The following is a 21576-nucleotide window of genomic DNA, read 5'->3' on the forward strand; positions in this document are numbered from 1 at the left end:
TGTGCCTACAGCACTGGTACTTTGGACATGTAAAAGAGTAAAAGATATCTGTGGGACAGAGAGAAGCATTTCCAGTGTGTAGATGTAGCAGAAGACGGAGGAAGGAGAAGCATTTACTGGTATTCTTCCAATCCCATGACTGTACCTGGCACCTGATAGACCCTAAGAAGCACCTGGCTAGATGTTCCTGTGAAAGAAATTGCTTTGCACCACACTACGTGCGCCGTAACCAGAAAGGTATCTTAGCAAGCTTAGAAAAGATTTCCAGATTTCCAATTCTTTCTGATTCTCAGGGCTGATTTCAGGCCACTCCTTTCAATTACTTAGTTTTGGACCTGTGTCTATTTCTGCCCATTGCCTGTACAGCGAGCCAGAGCCCCAAATCCCCGAGTAGTAAATGGTATGAATCACGCAATACTCTCATAAACTTGAAGGACATAGTAGTAACAACTAAAACTGTCTGGTCCACACCCTGCCTGGAAAAGAGGACAAAGCCAACATTCCCCCACATGAGTCTGCAATTAGGATAAGTTTTGAAAATTAGAGCTCCCTTCATGTGGCACTAATACAGTCCAGGGGGAACCACTGGGCCGAGCAGCCCAGACCAAGGAGGGCAGGGTGAGCATTGTGCAAGGATGCAGATTTGCAGTTCTGCAGTTCAGCGACAAGAAGAGGCTGGCCTAATGCTCTTGTACTAAAGATTTCAGCTCACAAAGCTGAGATCAGAAATCATCACATCTGGACATGAGAGCTGAAGGGAACACAAGGGTTACAGTTATAAGAAATCAATTGTTTTGGGGAATTAGTGAAAGAATCTGGAGAATTTTGTATTTTTCTCTCTTTTCATTTGAAGAGTTTTGTCACTTAATAAGAAAAGTAGAAGTGTCTCTTACATGGAAATTAGGGACGGAACACTTCACACAGAATAGGACTTCATAGAGAGGGAGGTACTTGAAAAAAAAAAAAGAAGAAAAATAAAAGGAGAATTGCTGTTGCATGGGCTTGGAAGGAAGAAAGATAAAAATGGCCAAGACTGTGTATGTGAAACAGACAGAAAGACATACAGCTTCCCTCTGTAAGCTAGCATCTTCAGTCCTAAAGAAAAGCAACATCCCCACATTTTCACAACTAAGTAAGAACCAAAGGCTTTAAAATGTACAAATCATCAGCAGGCATTTCATGTCTCCTCCAGGAAGGGTGGGCCCTCCATCACTGGCTTCATGTCACCCTGCTGTCTCCCTTTCTCACTGCCGTAGCACAGCACTGAGGGTCGCTGCCCCTTCACCTCCTCCTGGTCCAGCTGGGCAGCGCAGCAGTGAAATAAAGTGCTCCTTCCTTGTCTGCACCTAGCACCCTTCTCTCTGGTCTCTAAGCCAGCTGTCCACAGGGCCATCTTGGAAACTGTCACTTCTCAAACATTATTTACTCTGAGGGGGAAAAAAGGATAGATGTCAAGATCACTGCTGGACTTTTGGAAGATATACATTTCAGGCTTACGCGTCTAAGACAGTGACTTCTCTGTGTGTTCACTAAAAAAACTGTCATTCCTGGAATGGGGCTACCTCTCCCATGTACATTTGGCTCATTCTCAAGGCACCAGGCATTTCCTGTTCCTAGTAACATTGCTTGTCATAAAGGCCAAGGAAAAATAAATAAAGAGCATGTGACGTATGAGCAGAACAGTCTCTGACCTGAAGGGTTTTCAAACAATTTCCATGGAACATGCACTGCAGAACTAGCCAAGTCAATGGTCTTCAAATCCAAAAGGTAAACATAACTCCTCTCCTAAATCCTTTCTGGAGCAATGCCACCTGAAATGTCAATTTGCTATATGTTTCACTGTTGCATGATGTAACTTCAGGAAATGATAGCTACAAAATTTATTAATCTCAGTGGGATTTTTTCTGAGAAGAAAAGGAGAAGGAGAAGGAGAAGGAGAAGGAGAAGGAGAAGGAGAAGGAGAAGGAGAAGGAGAAGGAGAAGGAGAAGGAGAAGGAGAAGGAGAAGGAGAAGGAGAAGGAGAAGGAGAAAGGAATAAATAATAAAGGCTTCTGATATTTGAGAGCAGAGACAGAATGAGAGACTTCAGGGACAGAAGTACCATGAGAGTGAAAATCGTATGATGATATGTTACTGAGTCAGTCATTTAAACCAACTTTAGTGTTGGTGGTAAGAATAAGCAGCTCAGGGGCATGATTCATCATGTCCTAAAGAAGACGTCCTAAACAGGTCAGACGAATTCTGTTCTGAAAGTACTTACTTTTCTCTGAAGTTATAAAGGGAGTCTGATGAGACTACATCAGAGGTGGTTTATTGGCCAACCATAGAACAAAAGCGCACGACACATTTAATGTTTAAGGAAGGGTTAGGTATATACCAGCCAGAATTTCTGCTCCAGAAGCTTTATTTTTTAATTGTTTTACAATCATTTAATTACCATTGCTCCATACATATACCATTTAATCATTTTCTCCTTTCTGCCCTCAGCACCAAATTCACTGGTATGTGACAAGGCTGGCACACTAAATAGAGAAGCTCAGCCTTAGCAGAGCAGGTTATAGCCATTGCTATAGAAGTGAAGGGCATAGGAAAATCAGAGAGGAGACACAAACGTGCCTATGCAAGTTGCACTTTGAACATAATCATACAGAGCAGGACTGGAAAGGACCTTGCAGGTCATGTGGTCATGACCTTGCTCTTAAAGGCAAGCTCCATCAGACTTCCTAGAACTGAACTATTCCTGTTAAGTACATGTTTAGCTGTTCTTAAAAAGCCTTCGGCAACAGCGATGCCATTTATTACTGTTAGTTTAACTTTTATTTACACTTAGAGATACTTTTTTTGTTGTTTTTCCCATTTAACTTAAATTTCTCTTACAGCAACATACATGCTGCTCCCAGAGTGTGTGGATAAGAGATTATTCTCTTCAGCAGCTTTTATGTAGCTGAAGGCTGTTGTCATATCTTCCTCCAGTCAGATTGTCATCCTTAGGCTATTTTTTTCAGTCTTCCCATGTACATAATGCTTGCTAGACCTGGGATCTTTCTCATTTCTCTCCTCTCTCCACATGGTCCATATCTTAAATACAGTGTGGTGGCTGAAACAGGATACAGTTGTCCAGCTAAGACTTTATTTGCTTAGGGTAGAAGGATTTTTTTCCTGAGTCTTATAAATAATTCTTCTGTTTATACACAAATTAATGGAAAATTCACGAATTCTTAAGAAATGCTGCAATAAACCTTTCCTGATTGTAGGGGTGATGATGAAGTAAACAGCATCTGCAGGATGTAAAAAGAAAATTATTAGTGGCAATGCTGAAATTAAACTAGAAAGGAAATATCTTGCTCTCTTTTTACACAAGCCCCATCTTACACAAGGAGACGTAAGGCAGAGGCTCCACATCAGAGCAGGTCCCAAGCATATCCCAACACATCCTCTATGAGAAAGAAACCTGACTGCACAGCCTACGTGGGACCCACAGTGTGCTTTGCCCAGGTACTCAGTTGTGACAAAGCAGCACAGTGCAGTTTCTCTGAAATGCAAATAGGCACAACCAAAGACTAAGGCCAGGATTTCAAATTATGCTGTTCAGAAGTGCAAGGTCTAATTCTGTATTACTCAGCATCAGATACTCAGTGCATTTAAATACCTTATGATGCAGTTGTACAACCAGTATGTAGACACCTCCCTCCTCATCATTTTAGACATCCTGATGATTTTGGAAATTCCAGTAGAATTTCCCTCTGAGCCACATCTGATGGTGTTTGCAGCTCTCCTCATGCTCATGCATGTCAAAACATCGATATTTTACAACCGCAGTATCAATGCAATATAGCACAATACTATTCAAATAGGTGTTTAGAAACATATCTTCTAATGATTAATCTAGTGTTTGCATGACTGAAACCGAAGCACTTTGTGCTTTTAGGCATGTCATTACTGGTAAAACACAAGGCTTCATTCCAGGCTCTGGCACTGCTCTGAGTTTGCAGAGACTGCTGGTGGATCCCTATTCCTTACGCTACGACCATCAATAGATACTGCTGGGAAATACAACAGAAGAATTAAAAATAAATGTATGTTTTTTTGGTTTTGCCTAGTTTCTACAAGTTTGCTAATCTTTATAGAACAGCAGGAAATCACACTGCAGTAAACCATGAAGATCCTGTTTAAAATCCTCCTCAGAAAATGCAGTTTAACGCTGTCAGAGCAGGGGAACTGAGCACTTATAGGCCACCGAGTGACTCAGTAGCACCAGTAAGCTGACTTAAAATAAAGAACAAGCTTTGGGAAATCTAAACCTCAGGTACCTGGACTGCGTCCCGACCCGTATCACATGTAAATATTTTTATTTTGATCCCAGTCCAATAGTCTGAAGATGACAAAGCGTGCTTAGTTTTCTGAAGCCAACGAACATTTGAAATCCTTTGTTTCATACTTTTTCCTGGTTACAGTGACCAAGAAAGCAAAGACAACTGTTCCAAAGGATCATTTGTTTTGTTGTCTTTTGCATTACTTTCCTAGATATCTTCAAAAAAAAAAAAAAAAGTCTGGATGATTGGCTTGAACGGTCCCGGCGTTTCGCATTTCTGCTTTACACGGGAAACATTTATATAAATAGCCCCACCATACTTAGGGGAGCAGATTAGCAAATTGCCGTTTTGTTCGCTGCCTTGTGGGAACTTTCCCATGGGGGGTCCCAGCGCGCAGCACGGTAAGAGCCGGGTGTCGGCTGGATCATCCCGGATGGTTTCATCAATCTCTGCGCAAAACCGCACCGCCGACACTCGGTGTCGGGGGGCGGGCGCGTATTTCCTTTTTATTTATTTATTTATTTATTTATATATATGTACTTTGCTTTTCGCTGACGGCTCTCCCCACCTCGGTCCCGCTGGGGGGGGGGGGGGAACAGGAGGAGGCCGGGGGCTCCCCGAGCCCGGCGGGGGCACAGCGGGGCTGCGGCGCTGCCACGGCGTGAGGGGCCGCCGGGGGGACGAGGAGGAGGAGGAGGAAGAGGAGGAGGAGGAGGACTGGGAGAGGTAAGGAAGGCGGGCGGAGGGCGGGGAGGAGGGGGTGGAGCGGGAGGGGGGAGCCACTTTCTTCCTGAGTTGAAAAACGCACCCCCCTCCCATTCCCCCCCCCCCCCCCCCCCTTGGCCCCCGGGGGAGAAACCGTGGCTGAGGAGGCTGAACAGAGCTGAGCCGAGCCGGGCCGGGGTGAGTGCGTCCAGGTCCCCGTCCCGGTGCCGTCCTGGGGAGCAGCGGCTTCACCTGCCCGTGCCCCCCCGGGGCACCGCCGATGAGTTGAGCCCCCAGCCGCGCTCCCGTGGAAGGTAGGCGGTGGCACCCGTGTCTGGCGCCTGGGGAAGCCGAGGGGCAGGAAAAGGGGGATTTGCCCCGTGCGACTTCCTGCCGCTTTCCTCCTCCTCCTCCTTCTTCTTCTTTATTTATTTTTTATTTCTTTATTTTTATTTTGCTGGGGAAGTCGCTGCTGTAACTCGCGGTGCCCAGCCGGCCTTGTGCAGGGGGGCGCCCGCACTCGGTGCCCCTCTGCCGGCTCTCAGGTTGACATCGGTGCATGCAGCCGCTTCGCTGACCTCCAAAAAATGTAAAGCTGCGAGGTTTTCCTGCTTCTTTTTTTCCAAGCTGGAGCTGCTGCCTTCTTGGACGTGAGCAGTGACAGCGTAAGAAGTGGCTACAGCTGTGAATGAAATAGAGGAAATGTTGCTCAAGGAGCTGGGGGGTTTTGGTCACCCTGAGAAAACCAGTTGCAGTTTAACGCTAAAGTTTTAATGTAGCCTAAACAAAGGCAACGCAAATCTCCGCTAAAAATTGCCACATCACGTTTATCTTGCCAGCAATTATTGTAACTCAGCGCAGTATTTCAAGAAGGGAACAATGCAGCTGAAGGGCAGCAGTGGGAATCAATAATTCAGATTGTGCTTATTGCTCTGAAAGACTCTTGCTGGGTAGCCTTGGGCAAGTCGCCCCACCTCTCCACGTCTCTGCTTCCTCCCTCGTAAAACAGATAAATGCACTCGCCCGCTTCACGGAGGTGTTGAGAGGCTTAATGAATTTCTTTCAGAACCACTTGGAGATCCTTGGGTGCATTTTTTTTCTACAGAAGCGCTAAATATTGTTCCAACTAGGAATTCTTTTATTGTGTGTCACTGCTTATATGTGTTTCTTTTGTGACCTACATTGGTTAAAGATTTTAAAGGAAGTCAGCAAAGACAAGTTCTGCATTGGGATTTTCCCAACTGTAAACTTCACTAGCAAGCAAAACTAAAATACACTGATCATAGGCAGTTTCATTGGGAAAGAACTGTTAGTGCTTTAACAAAATACTATTTTATTTTCTTATTCAATATAAGAGTTTGGTTTTGTTGCTTAAAGTATTGGAATACTTATCATAATCTTGCATTGCCATGAGAGGAAAAAAAAAAAGAGTGCTGTTATTTGATACAAGAGCAAGATAGGAGAATAGTTTATAAACATATCTGTATCCTGTGCCATGGATACAGGCCTCAGAAGACACTGGGTGCTGGTTTGTCATTCCATAGCCATGTACAATCTCTTCCAAAACCAGTACTTCGGTCACAGAATATACAGAAGAAATAATTGGCTTCTTATGGTAAAAGCTGAGAGATTTTAGTTGCCCAAGGGAGCTCAGCTGTTATCACAGTTTATTTTACATGCTCTAACTAGGTATTTAGTGCATTTCTGTATCATAGCGGAGAGGAAAATGTGTTTAATTACCAGGCTGAATGTTAGGTTTGATTTTCATAGGTTGAATGCAGTTACAATAAAGTAAAGAGGAGTAGCCGAAAGCTAGTTTAGAGTGGTGGTTCTGTTTTGGTACTTCTTAAAGGCTCATCTCAAACACTGTGTGCTCCATTTCTCATTCTCAAGTACTCAAACAGCAAGCACATACACTTTTTCAAAAAAGTTGTTCTGTTTTTTCTCCAAATAAAAAAGCCTGGATCAGTGGTGGTAGAAAGTCATTTCCATCAACAGGTAGCTGTTGAGCTGTGGATGAACATAGCCATCTGATTTGCTGGTGGAGAAATCCATCACGTCCATCAGTACCTGGCAGTCTGAGCAGTGAGAGCGGAGATCAGATGAGGATGTCAATGAGTCTGTACAACTGAAGTGTCCCTTCTCATGGAAGTGATTGCATTTAGTTAAAACTGAGTCACATTCCTAGGACTGCGTTTGGAAACTTGCACATCTGGCACCCACAACATACTCTAGCAACAAGCAGAAAAGTTTAGTTACTACTGCTATTGTTCCTGGACATTTTGAAACAAATAAAGCCTTTTTTTTTTTTTTTTCCCTCTGCGCAGATTAAAAATGTAAACAAGGAAACAACTTTCTGTAACCATTGTTTCCTGGTTTAGACTTGATAATCCGAGTCAGGAGAGTAGAAGAGAATGTCTTTTTACTTAGCAAGTTGTATTGGCAAATATATTTCAGCCACAAGTTTGTCCTGACTGTTTGCACTTTCCTTGCTGTTTCCATTCAGCTGATCTAGATAAAAGAGCTGAACTTCAGTCCCCTGAAGTTACTACAACATGGTGCCAATTTGTGTTCACAACTGCAGCCACGTATTTATTATAAATAGGCTTAATATTTGATTGAAAGCCTTTCCTTTCCTTTGAGCTGCTTCTCTGTTCGGGTGGATAAGCCTTGTACCAAAGCATGGAGGAACGTGGTCCAGGGATGATGTCCCAGATGTGCTCAGGGCGCGACTTCTTCACTATAATCAGGAGGTCAAGTTTCTGCTCACCTATACAAGGATTCATTCACTCCACAGGTTCAAAACTTCCTCTTGCAAAACCCATGGTATGTGTCTGTCAGCACAGCTACGCACGGTGGGGATATGGTGAGGTGTGAAGTTGCTTCATTAGCAAAAACCCCAAACCCTTGTACACTGCACTTTTTCCAGACTCAGTTATTTGCTCAGGATGGGAACAGAGCAGAGCCTGCATTAAAACCTGCCAGGAAAAATTAAATTTTGCTGATGTGACATGGGTCCTTTCTCACTAGTGCTTGGTCATCAGAAGTTTAGCGGAAGCAAGGTGTTGTTAACATAGTCCTGACCTCTGAGATCTGGTCATTTTTGGGATCACGTGAAGGACAGAGCACTGGAAATAGCTTCTCCGGTCAGATGCTGACATCACCCTTTCATCTGTTGTTGGGGCACAGTCAGGTGTTAAAGCCCAGGCACAGTAAGGCCATTATTTATTAAGCCTGAAATTACCTTTGCTTGGTCTTTTTCCCCCCACCTTGCTTAGACTCATAGAGTGTACAACAGAGATTGGCAACAGCCTTATTCAGAACAGACAATGAATCGCAGGGACTCTGGTTGTTTTACTCAGGTAGGTATTGTATTTCAGTAGCAGGTAGACTTAATTTTAACATTAGAGTTCTTCTACTACAGTTGTCCTGGTTTATGTTCTTGCTTTTTTTGTTGTTGTTGCCTTTTCTCAGAAATAGTAAATATGCTGAATGTTTGATGGAAACTGTGTGTGCCATCATAAGTGTTCTAATGAAGTAGCTGTTTAGAGCTATTAAAGTATTCCTAAAAGTTTGAAAAAAAATCTGTGGCTGTCCTATCATTTTAAAGCTTTTTAATCAGATCCTTGTGACTGTGGTGCATTACATTTTTCTACTGAAGCAGTCTATAAGGTCTCAGTTGGTCTGCGAGAGCCCTGCCTGCACAGCTCAAGGTCAGAAATGAGACTACACAATTCTAAATTTCAAGATTAGCCTATTAATTTTATGGTTGTGTTGAAGCCTACTCAAGCAACTTGGTAATCCCAACTGAGTAGCTAAGTTTCGCAGGAGTAGCATAACCTTTATCTGTATCTGCATTTGAGGCTTCTTTCCATGAAAATGTACTTGGCACTTCATATCAGGGCTGTTCTTGGCGACAGTAAGACAGTAATCACCCTGAAGGAGCCCCATGACAATATATTTGATGGTCTCTCTGACTTTGTACCTTGGAAAAAGTCAGGTGCATCTGATAATAAAGAACAGCATATTGATCTGTGAGATGTGGCTATCAGGTAGGGTGGTGCAGTTAAGGTCCACAAACACAGAGGCATTCATTTTGCAATCTTTTCATGTTCGTGAGTTGACTAACATAAATGTCTTTGGTCTTTGCTGGTGCTCCTATGTGCTGTCAGTATACATTAACATAAATGAAAAGTAAAAATTATTATAGTTTTGTGTGCTAGACTGAGTCATTACCCGGGTATGGAAACAGTTAAAATGCGCTTTGATTCCATAGCAAGTGAAGGATGTGTTGCACGATACATTCCCATTTGTTTGTATGACATCCTGCAGAAATGCTTTACGGATATAAATACTTACTTGATATCTTCAGCTGCTGAAGTGTGTAGATAGGTGTAGATACGCAGAGAGAAAGAACTGGTTTTATAAAACTGCATCTGGGACATTCATCTCCATTCATTCATGTCCAGCATCTTGGAGGCAATTGAATGAAGGTCCATTATCACAATAAGCAGGAAAGTTTAAAACTGTTCATTGTACACGGTGGAGGTGAACAATAAGCCAGGGGACTTAAAACTTTTACAGATATTTGGAGGAGTAAAGACCGAGATTAATAAAGAAGCATTAGTTGGAAAAGAGGATAGAAACTAAGGTCAGAGATGGAAACACCAGCATCAGTATCAGAAGTCTCTGGTGCTGTAATCGGTCACCTGAAATGTGAGGGAAGCTCCATGGCGTGCAACAGTTTGGGTAGGCTGGATTAATCAAAAAGAGGAACTTCATTTTGACAGCAGTAAAGTTGCCTCTCCCCTTTTACACGTATGATTAATTTTTTTCTGTCCTTTATTTGCACCTCCTGCCTATTGGCAGTCATGCTCCGAACGTTTTGCAGCTTTTACTGTGCGCTGTAATTCTGCTTGATCCATGCGTAGATCACAGTAACCTCAAATAATCTCTTCCTTTGCCTACTTCCCGTTGTGAGACACTGTTTCGCTTTTAGCTGGTGGGCTGCCTTCACTGGAATCCTTCTGCATGGTTTCTGATATCCTGAACCCAAGTGTTTACACGCCTCCAGACAGCTGAATGGGTCTGCTTGCATGGGCCAGAAATAGCTGTACTTCGTAGCAGCTGCCAGATTAATTGTCTTTCACCACCCAAATTGTTACAGGAACTTTTGTTCTGTTTTTCTGCACTATTACAACAATAGTCCTAGTCCCTAAAAGCGTCCTACATTCTGTAACAGTTTAGCAGAGGGACGAGTGGTTTGCAGATTGACCTCTGGGACATCAGTGGGTGGGATAGTGGAGTTAATATTTTCTTTTGGCCTATAGGAAGATTCTCAAACTTTCTTTCTTTAGCGCTAGCTTCTGTGAAAGCTATTTTTAATTATCTAAATGGCGTTTTACAAATTATTTCATCTTGGGGTAAGATAAAAAGTTGCTCTAAAGGGGATCTTTCAGTGGTAATTCAAAGTTTTATGTCTTTGATGGTAAAAGTGACTGAGCTTTCATTTCATCCACTGAGTGTGGATGCCTTAACAGGCATGTCTGTACTAGTTGGGAATGAGTGCCTTTATGGTTCTGTATATCAAAATTACTTTCTTATTCATTCTACATGGTGAAGTGTATGGAATAAAAGATCCCAGTAAGAGTTAAGAATAGTAATATTAGTGCAACCAAAACATTATTGAGAAAGCATTTGTGTGGTGGAATAAACTATAAAATAGCAGAGAATTCCAAATTCCCAGGCTATCGTTTGGGCATGCAGACAATTTAAATCTTGTCTTCACTTGAGGCAGAGAAAAGGTTATGCATTCAGTGTGTGTATGTTAATTTATATATGTGGTAGTAAAATAGACAAGTAAGATTTTAAATGAAAGGAATAAGCAGATGAAGTTTCCACAGCAGATAACTTACATATCCTACTGTAAACTTATAAAAATATTTTGTAGTTACTGTTCTGTCTGTAGCACAGTGTAGTATGAGTGTAAGCCATTGTTCTCAAAGAATGATACTCACACAGCTCTTTACTGTGCTAAATAGATCCATTGAATTTTGCACTTAGATGGAAGGACAGGCACAAGTTTAAATCTTGACTGACATGATGTCATATATTGATAATTAGTTTAGGAACTGGTTCTTTCTGGTTGTCTTTATGATTTTCACAGTACAGCTGGTATTCAGATATGAGCTGATGTGAAGCTTATTTTAAGGTATTTCAGATCATTTTAGAACAAGTGCGAAACAAACGCATGGGTACCTGAGCTATACATTCTTTATTGTAGATTTGATTCAGAATCATATTTGAGACTTCAGTATATAAGCTTTTAAATACTTTTGACATTATGTAATTGCAATGTAGCATATTTCTCATAGTGGAAAAAATCAGAGGAAGAAGTGAAGTAATGTCCCCTGGTGGTTAAGGTCATAATAGGTATTTTCAAGTTGTAAGCAGTGATTCTACACCTTCCTGGCATTTTCACTGGAGAGACAGATAGAAACTGGTTTTATCCAACTACTCAGGAGGAGGCTGGAGGAAGGACTCCCAACTGCTCTTGTCCTGGAACATGAGTTTCTCCTGCACCGGTGTCCAGCCCAGCTGCTTTGAAAGGGACTTGGAGTACTTGCTGATGTGGGAACTGCATAGCTTGGGAGTTTGGACACCAGATTTGTTGTGATTGCTGCAGCACAAAGTTTATACTTTTCTTGGTCCCGCTGTGCTGCCTAATTTTGCGCTCAGATTTTTCTATGAGTCAGTAGGAACTGAATGGCAGCATACAGGAATTGGTTTCTATTGACCCTTTCACTCTGTGTTTTCATGGAGTTAGTCTGCATTGTTTTGTCCTTAAATGTTATTGGGTTCAGTAGGTGACTTGGTTGCTCTCTTGTTTTTTAATACGTTTGCAAAATATTCCGATCAGTGGTAAAACTGACAAAATAACTCAATTGCTATAAGCACTGTGGTTTTGAAACATCACTGCTTGTAACTGATAAACTCAGTTTTATAGATGCTGGTCCTCCGCCATGAGGTAGAGGAGGGCCCAGGGCCTCCGTGGGTGTAGGTGAGGCAAGAGCTCTGTGCTGTGACAGTCGTTCCCGGTGGGACTGAGTGGACAGGTGTGGTTTGTACATGTCCCAGCCCTGGCTCTGGGGAAGTGCTCTCATACAGAAACCTGAATAATCCATGGTGTTGCGATGCCTTCTGTTGGAAATTTTAATCACCAGCAATCCCAAATACTACCTTTTCTGGTGTTGGATGTACAAGTTGATGAGACCACCATTTGAGGGGTGACGCATGGACTGGTCTCAGAGATGGTACCAAAGACACCTGTGACTTCTTTCTTCTAGGAAGTGATAAAAGTGTTGTCCCAGCAAAAATCATGCACAAAGTATAGTGCTCTTCAGAACTGATACCACAGAAAACCATGGTTCTCCAAATGGCTTATTTTTTTTTAGTGCTCCACAAGAAGATCAGATTGCTTCGAGGATGGCTGTGCTGGCTGGTGGTCCCAACCAAGCTGTTCCTTCTCCACTCCCCCTTCTCCTGCTCCAACCTTCTCGCTGCTGGAGCTGTCTTTCATTGCACAAGTAGCTGGAGTAAACAGGGCCTAGATTTTCCTTTAAACAGTGTTTATTTGGTGAACCTACTGTGTATATACCAATGTCCAGTTCAATTAGTAGCATTAGTTTAACAATTCCTTTTTTTTTCTCCAGTCGAACATCCACTCTTTAATGCAGATGGGGAGAATTGAAATAGTTAAGATTTAGTCTGGTTTTTTTCCTAGAATAAATGGTGTTCTTTACTGTTAGTTTCTGCTCGCAATGGAGTGGAAATCATGCCAAATGCTCTTTCAGTCTAGGACTGAGTGACAACCTTTCAAAGCACATGGTATATTAACATTTTCTTCTGCGGGCAAGCATCCTTCACTCTCCTTATATTTAATAGTTTATCAGGTTGCGGTTTCCAAACTGAATAAAAAACCAGTTTCAGAAAAGGTTGAGTTGCTTGGTAAAGTTTTTCTTGGAAGATGCAGTTGGTAATGATGTCGTGTAATATGAGAACAAGAAATTCTTTTAACTTAAAAAAAAAAAAAAAATAGTATTGTGAGTGAGATTTAAGTGATCAGAAAGCCCAAGCTCCTTTACTTTTGTGCCCCATGTATTGAACAAACTTGTTGCAGTTTCGCTCACAACTGGTAAATTGGAGTTTATGTGGCAGTTATCTATCCATGTTTGGATTCACCTAAGCTATGGAGATAATTGGATTTCATATGTATGTTTCCAAACAGTGCTGTATTTTTCTTCAGGTTTTAGTATGCAAGTTAGTTAACTAAGGAAACATCAAAATATGGTGTTCGACACACAAAGTATGCATTCTACTTTGGTGGTTTGGGGTTATTCCACCCTCCTGGTACATTTATACTATTGTAATGAATTTTAGATAGTCCCTAAATGTTACTGGTTTTGGTCAGATCCTCCTGTTGAAGGTGCTTTGGTTCTTTTGCAGTCTGTAGCCTCTCCCACCTACTAACTTTTGAAGTAGTTTTGGAGATGTCTTATAAACCAGTTTAGCTTCTAAACAACTACAGAAGTGAGGAAGAATGAACATACCCCGTAGCCCTTTGGAGTTGCTGGGACCAGTCAGTAAGTCAGTGCAGTGTGTGGTCAGGTCTGGTTCTAGTCAGGGAAGTCCTAAATCGAGTGTGCGGTTCAAGGCAGTTTAGTTTCTTGTAATCCCTTTGGGACTGGTTTGTCTGGGCTGCCTGTAAACACATAGTCTGTATTTCCTTGCTATCTGGGTGATAGTGGGCATCCACACTTCTATTATGTTTGTAGCTTTGTGATTCTTATTATTAATTTTCCTGGTCCTGCTCTTAAGGACATGACAGCTGAGAAAACGTAGAAATCTGTGTCTCTCCTCACCCTCTGTAGCATCAGTGGGGCCGTACTCATGCCATCCTGGGTCCTCACCTCGGTCATTCCCTCCATGTGGTTGTAGCTGGTGCCTCCACAGAGGTTTGCATGGGAAGGAAGGTGGACTCCTTATTAGCTACCTTCTCCAGCCACCAGTCTTGTGGTGCTGACCCCTGCAAAGTTGTATATCAGGGCTCACTGGCCTTACCAAATTGCTGCCACCATGGGCTGTTGTCTTTATATCATAGGAAGGACATTGGTATAATTTGACCATGAATAAGTAAGAATGACGTTGTAGTCTTGCTTTTGTCACTCTTTATTGACTTTTCCATACCCTCATTCTGTATATGCTGTATATGCTGGTTATGAATATATGATATACCCATTTTGCAGTTATCCTATTTTTAGGCCAAACACTGTGGTTTGGTGGTTGCCTCTAATATACAAGGTAAAAAAAATAATAAGGTATTGTGTTTTAAACATGATGTGTTGGTCTGGCAGCTTTTTAGCTCCTTCATTTCAAAATACACTGTTGTATGATTTCATTATTTACAGATGAGGATACCAATGGGCTAGAGTCTGTTTGGATAAACTACAGTGCATGTTTCTTTGTGTGTGCATATGTGGTGAGAGGATATGTAGACATAGTAAAAGTATTACCAACTAAACCACTCTTTGATCTGTGTAATGTGTCCTGTAATGGTTGGTTTATATCCAAAAAAGGGCAAAACTTACCTGCAAAATGCATTAGCATGCTGTGAAAATGTCATCTTCCATTACTCTCTGTTAAAGCAATTATGCTATGCACTGTAATGCAAAAAAGTAGGCAGTTATAGAGTACAATATTATTTTTACCCTAAGAAGGAATGCACGAGAAAAGATGTACTTCTTGGCTAAAATTACTTTCTCCCAAATTAATTTTAGGAGCTGAACATGGACAACTAGAGGGTCTGTGTACCTAGTGATTGTTGAGGGACCCAGTCCAACAAGGTTATCTTGTTGTTTGTGCATGTATTAATGACATTGTATAATCAGGATGTGGGTCTCTAAATAAGGTTTCAGCAGCCTAAGTTTCTGTTAGGAAATTTTGGCATCTATATGTTCAGAGCAATGGGGAGAAATAAAAGGTTGCTTTGTACTTCAGCTTCTTAAGAGTTTTATTACTGAATCCTATGAAACAAGTTTTCCATGGAAAAAAGATTTCGTTATTGTTTTTAGGTTTTCTTTCTTTCTGTCTATTTCTCTTTTTAATAATTGAAAACTACTGCTCATTATTTACATAAAACTGTCTCTCTTGGGTCTGCTTTCTGTAACCTTTCCCCTGTGAAGAATTTAAGGAATTTGCTGGCTTTCCTCAGGGGGATCCTGGCCATGTTTTATCCGAGACTTCAGGCTAGATAGTTGGTATTTCTTTCGAAGTAGCTTACTATGTTTAAATACTTGCATTTAACCTCAGTATAGATTTGTCATTTGAGCACATTTTGAGAAGCTGTGTATGTAGGAAAAAATGTACTTTAACCTTCAGCCTTCTTGGTAGCTGGCAGTAAATCTCCAAATGCAAAATGGTGAGCCCCTTAGGAAAAAAAATAATACAAAATACCTAAATGCCCTAGAGGCTAGATATTTCAGCTGTTTTTCTAAGGTTTGGCCTGTTTCTTTTTCTCTTTTCTTTTTGTCATGTTGGATATTATTATTATTATTATTGAGGTGATAGTGTTTTTTTTTTTTTTTTTGAGACTGTGGGGGTTTTTTTTTCCTTTTTTTTTTTAAGTAAGGACGTGTCAGAACTGGAGGCCCTGAGCACAGTATAAAATGACCCCTGCGCAAACTCCAGCATTCCACATCCTTCATTCTCCAGCTGTTAACATCAGCCAATGCAGCACGCAGGCTTGGCTGCTGCTAGCACCATCTCAGTGGCTGTCTCCACGCCTCCTTCCTTCCCTCCCTGCTTTCTCTGCTTGCCAGTACAGTCAGCAGTGCTTTGAATTAGACACTGCTGCAATTACTTGAAATCTTGGTGAGTTCAGAGCACCAGAGATGTCAGTGTGTTCATTTGCCTTGTATCAGCTACTGGAGGGAAAGACATGGGAGGGAGAGGCTTTCTGCAAAGCATACAGGTTTTCCTTTAGGATAAATTGCTCAGTAGGTGTTTTGTCTGGATGATTCATATAGAAATGATTTGAAAGCCAGTTGGACAATCCATTATTATTATTTTTTAAGTCTAGATGGAATCATATTTCCTAGAAAGCATCCTTAATTATATTGCCTCACAGATTATTTTTCTGACTCCTTCACATCTGTCTTCCGTAGGATATTTCAAAGATGGTTTGGCTCCCACTGGGGCTTGGAGATCTGATGCCACAATGAGGACTCACACACGAGGAGCCCCAAGTGTGTTTTTCATACACACAATTTGCTTCGCCTTTGCCTTCGGAGCCAGGGAGAACCCGGATGCAATGGTTCCTTTTGTCAACGCCAACTACGATAGCTACCCCATGCTCTACTTTTCCAAGGCAGATGTGGAGGGTCTGCGTCTCCAGGCAGCCACCACGCACCGGCACATTGCAGCTCGGCTGATCGAGGCAGTGCAAACCATGCTCTCCAATCCCCTGGAGTACCTGCCTCCCTGGGACCCGAAGGAGTTCAGCGCTCGGTGGAATGAAATTTACGGCAACAATCTTGGGGCCCTGGCGATGTTCTGCGTGCTCTACCCTGACAACATTGAGGCCATCGGCATGGCCAAGGATTACATGGAGAGGATGGCAGCTCAGCCTAGTTGGTAGATTTTTGTCTTTTTTTTTTTAAATTGCTGTTCTTACTGTATATACTGCTTGCAGCTGAAAGAGTGAGTTGGATGTGTGAATGACTTAAATTATTTCAGTTGACATTCACTTTGACAGTAACTAACTTGCTGAATGCATTTACCCTCATCTGGACCAGTGGTGCCACACAGCTTTTGACCCTCACTGTAACTGTCCTGTTGTAAATTGATGCTAAAAGAAGGGGCAGGGCCCTTTGTGTGCCATCCCAACTGCTATAATGTTTAAAAAATAAAAATAAAAAGTCACAAACCACCACAGATCAGAAGCCAGAGTTTCACATCTGATTTGTAGTGAGAAATGCTGAAAGTGCTTTTCTTCTTTTCTTTTTTTCCAGACTTGTACATTTCCTTTGGGCAATATTTCCTTAGAAAGAATTCAGGAAAGGTATCATTAAGTGTAGGTACAAGTGACTCTGAGTTTCCTCAGTCAAGTGTTTTATGAATGCTCTAACATCTGTCTGAGCTTCAAAACGTCCAGCATACAGCTAGATAAAAGCATAACACAATGGGTGAACAATTGGCTGGCAGGTAGGGCTTAAAGGGTTATGGTAAATGGGGCTGCATCAGGCTGGTGGCCAGTCACCAGTGGGATCCCCCAAGGCTCCATTTAAGGGCCAGTTCTTTTCAATGTTTTTATAAGTGATTTGGATGTAGGACTAGAAGGTGTTTTTGAGTAAGTTTGTTGATGATACTAAACTGGGAGGAGTTGTTGACTCTGAGGGTGGAAAGGCCTTGCAGAAAGATCTGGACAGATTGAAGAGCTGGGCGATCACCAACTACATGAAGTTTAACAAGAGCAAGTTGCCAGGTCCTGCACTTGGGACAGGGCAACCCTGGCTATACGTACAGACTGGGTGACGAGATGCTGGAGAGCAGCCCTGCAGAGAGGCATCTGGGGGTTGTGGTTGACAGCAAGCTGAATATGAGCCAGCAGTGTGCCCTGGCAGCCAGGAGGGCCAACCGTATCCTGGGATGCATCAAGCACGGCATTGCTAGTCGGTCGAGGGAGGTGATTGTCCTGCTCTACTCTGCGCTGTGTGGCCTCACCTTAAGTACTGTGTGCAATTCTGGGCACCATAGTACAAAAAGGATGTAAAACTGTTGGAGAGTGTCCAGAGAAGGGCTACAAAGATGGTGAAGGGCCTAGAGGGGAAGATGCATGAGGAGCGGCTGAGGTCACTTGGTCTGTATAGCCTGGAAGATAGGAGGCTGAGGGGAGGCCTCATGGCGGCCTGCAGCTCCCTCACGAGGGGAGCAGAGGGGCAGGTGCTGAGCTCTGCTCTCTGGTGACCAGCGACAGGACCCGAGGGAATGGTGTCAAGCTGCGACAGGGGAGGCTCAAGCTGGATATCAGGAAAAGGTTCTTCACCCAGAGAGTAGTTGGGTACTGGAACAGGCTCCCTGGGGACGTAGTCATGGCACCAAGCCTGTCAGAGTTTGAGAAGCATTTGGACTATGCTCTCAGTCATATGGTCTGAATTCTGATTTTTGTGTAGACCTGTGTGGAGCCAGGAGTTGGACTTGATGATCCTTGTGGGTCCCTTCCAGCTCAAGATATTCTATGATTCAGGCTTGCATCTCTGCTTTGCCGCACAGTTCTTCTCCTTAAGACTCACTAGGATATGATAAAAATAGTTGTCTATGTAAATACTTTAATACAACTGTTTGAGTATCTGGCATTTTGATGGCCTGGATAAACTTCACTTGGATGTGAGTTGTTATACATGAGTTACTCTGTCCTTGCCCACACTCTCTCTACAGCAGCAGAAGTTAATGTTCTCTCTGTATGAGTGAGTCTAGCAATTGAAACCCCAAAGTTTCTCTCCTTCTCCTCACCTTCCTTTTTCATTCCTACCAGCAATTTATCTTCTTCCCCCCTCCCCTCAGGCAGCTGCATTTCTCCTACCCACTACCAGCAGCTGCTACTTCATGCACCTTGCTGACTGTGCCCCAGGTTTGCTGCCACTGTGAGGAGGTCAGAGGATGGAAGTAGGGGTTTTGCTGGAACAGGGGCTTCTGCCCATGACAGTTACCTGTAGCTAGAAAGGGACACCATATCCCTCCAGCAGTGGCAGCTGCTGTCCTACAGCTCTGTGGTGGCAGCAGCTCACCAGAAGTCCGAGTCAGATTTCAAGTCAGCACAGGAGGAAGCATTAGCTGTTCAAGCAGTATTCGTTGCTCAGACCACTACTCCCTACCATCTCTGGGGAAAGATCAACTAGGAATGTCCTCTAAATGGCTTCCAGCCATGGTCCTTCATGGGAAATATGCCGGATTGAGCTAGCATAACTTGGGATCTGTATCATCCTGATAGGCATTATTTAAAAGGTGTCATAGTGTTGTGGTTCTCCTGTACCACGTATTAAGTTGTTGAATGCTACAGAAATTCACGGGCTAGAAGAAAAGTGATAGGAGGGAGAAGGGTTGCAGTAGGCTTAAATTGCTTTTATGTTAAGGAAGAGAGGACACATGAGAGTTAGGAAGAAAAGTGGTGGCACAAAAGGATGTTGTTTGGTTCCAAAATTTTCCAAAATTGAAAATTGCAATCCAAAATTGATGCATAGCAATACAAACCCTCAGTCTTACCTTCATTTCTCCATATAGCCTGGGAAGCAACCTGTAGAACTGCCTTTCCCCTGGCACGCCGGCAGACTGACAGCTGTCCACAGGTGAATCCCAGAATGTGTGACCATCTCCAGTAGGACGTACAGACAGCTCCAAACTCATCACCTTCCTCCCTAGTTTCATTGCTCACACTCACTGTGGGTAGTGGAAATATGTAGCTACACGGCCATCTGTCACTGTTTTAGTTGAATAAGATGCAGACACGTTGTTCAGCAAGCAATAAAGGTCTAATCAAGGTTCTGTGTGTAGACAATAGGGCTGGGGTGAACTGCCCTCTGTATAACCTCCAAACATGTCTAGCAGTCAGCTTTTCAAATGTTGTAACAGAAACAGGGACCTGTTTTCCAATCATGTTTCTCCCCATTGAACTTATGGCTGAAAATGCTGTCAACATGGAGTTCACACTATCTCCATCATTGATGGTAGTCATGTATCACAGAATCACAGAATGGGTGAGGTTGGAAGGGACTTCTGAAGATGCTCTAGTCCAACCCCCTTGCCGAGCAGGCCCACCTAGAGCACATTGCACAGGAAGGCATCCAGGCGGGTTTTGAATATCTCCTGAGAAGGAGACTCCACAACCTCTCTGGGCAACCTGTGCCAGTGCTCTGTCACCCTCTCGGTAAAGAAGTGTTTTCTCATATTCAGCTGGAACCTCCTGTGTTTCAGTTTGTGCCCGTTGCGTCTCATCCTGTCGCTGGGCATAACTGAAAAGAGACTGGCTCCATCCTCTTGACACCCTCCCCTCAGATATTTATACACATTAATGAGGTCTCCCCTCAGTCTTCTCTTTTCCAGGCTAAACAGGTCCAGTTTTCTCAGCCTGTCCTCATACGACAGGTGCTGCAGTCCTCTAACCATCTTCGTAGCCCTCCTCTGAACTCACTCTGGTAGTTCTATGTCCCTCTTGTACTGAGGAGCCCAGAACTGTACATTCCTGTCCCTTGTCCAGTGGTGGTTTTCAGGAAAATTGTAGGTGTGTAACATCCCTGAGCCATGTGTTGCTATGTCTGGCTTTGCTCAAATAGGTCAACAGGTTCAGAAGCTGAAGGAGTGGACAGACAGATTTCATAAATCTGTTCTTCCCAAGCAATGCAATTTAAAAAGTGCTAGGGAAACATTTTACTACACACACTTCTCCACTTAAGATAAAACTAGGAGAACAAACACCGCACTTACGAGAGCTTTTGCATGATCGCTACTAGCAGGCAATTAGAAGTTCTGGAGATAAGTCCTGAATAAGACTGGCTGTGAACATTTCTTGCAGTGTTGCAGAAATGGAACTATTAAAAAAATTGTTCAGTCTATTTAGTCATGCTTAGTTCCTCTCAGACTTTGGGGAAAAAATTATTCTGGCTGATAAATTAAGGCTATTGTCCTTACTAAATGATTTGAGGTAAACATGCTCTTAACAGGAGGGTGGAAGTAAGGACGTGTTTTCATGATGCTCAGGTTTAGAGCCTTGAATGCTGTGAGACTCATCTGCCAAAACTGCTTATGCCAGCAGTAGAGAGGGTTTGTCTGGAGATGTATCGGTAAAATAAGTCTGGAGAAACCTTTTTCTTCTGATACTTCTATAATGTAGGTGCCTAGAGTGCCATGTAAATTGCTCTAAAAATTACTTTTTATCTCTGAGGAATAATCAACATGTGTTAGCAAGTTAGATCTGGCTCTCATATACATTACTTCTTGGCAGCTTGATCCTTTCAAGAATATAATCTGGATTTGTTTTTGACTTTTGCTGAAATGGCGTTGACTATAAAATAACTCTGGATTTTGAAAAAAAAAATGTTGAATGAGTTTCCTCTAATTTTCATAACAATCATAAATAAAATTTAAACCTTGCTAGAAAACAAAAGTGTATTTTGGTAGCGTGTGCAGTAGTTGGATAGATCACTGGTTATTTGTCCAAGAATGTCAAGAGATCAAGGAGACTGACATTCTTAAATCTCATCTTTATGTTAGTGAGTGTAGTCCAAATATAGTTCAATATTATCACGACACAAATAATATAAAGTTTACTGATAATTGATGCATGCTTTGAACGGGCATGTAATTAAGCACTTAGGTCTTTTGTCTACTACTGTGATAGTCAGTATATATCACATAATAAAAGACACCCTTAATTGAATTCCCATCCGTGTAGGCTAACAGAGCTTGAGCTGTTTGTCATAACAACCGCTGTTGATAGTCATGCTGC

General features: G+C 42.5%; 1 protein-coding gene across 7 annotated transcripts in view; it reads left to right on the forward strand.

The window, feature by feature from the left end:
• LOC310896699 (dermatan-sulfate epimerase) overlaps positions 1–21576 on the forward strand; it is a 202226-nt gene that overhangs the window by 161770 nt on the left and 18880 nt on the right. Inside the window, exons 1-2 of one of the 7 annotated variants that reach the window (XM_083829307.1) lie at positions 4269–4714; positions 16241–16709. In XM_083829307.1, the coding sequence (XP_083685433.1) occupies positions 4690–4714; positions 16241–16709 (494 nt within the window). In that variant the 5' untranslated portion in view covers positions 4269–4689. Of the gene's footprint in view, positions 1–4268; positions 4715–4766; positions 5040–5109; positions 5333–15695; positions 15948–16240; positions 16710–21576 lie in introns of those variants that run through there. The other 6 variants (XM_083829310.1, XM_083829309.1, XM_083829308.1 and 3 more) reach the window with 6 other exon arrangements.

The sequence above is a fragment of the Anser anser genome, assembly GCF_964211835.1.
Source record: "Anser anser genome assembly, chromosome: 3".
NCBI lineage: Eukaryota > Metazoa > Chordata > Aves > Anseriformes > Anatidae > Anser > Anser anser.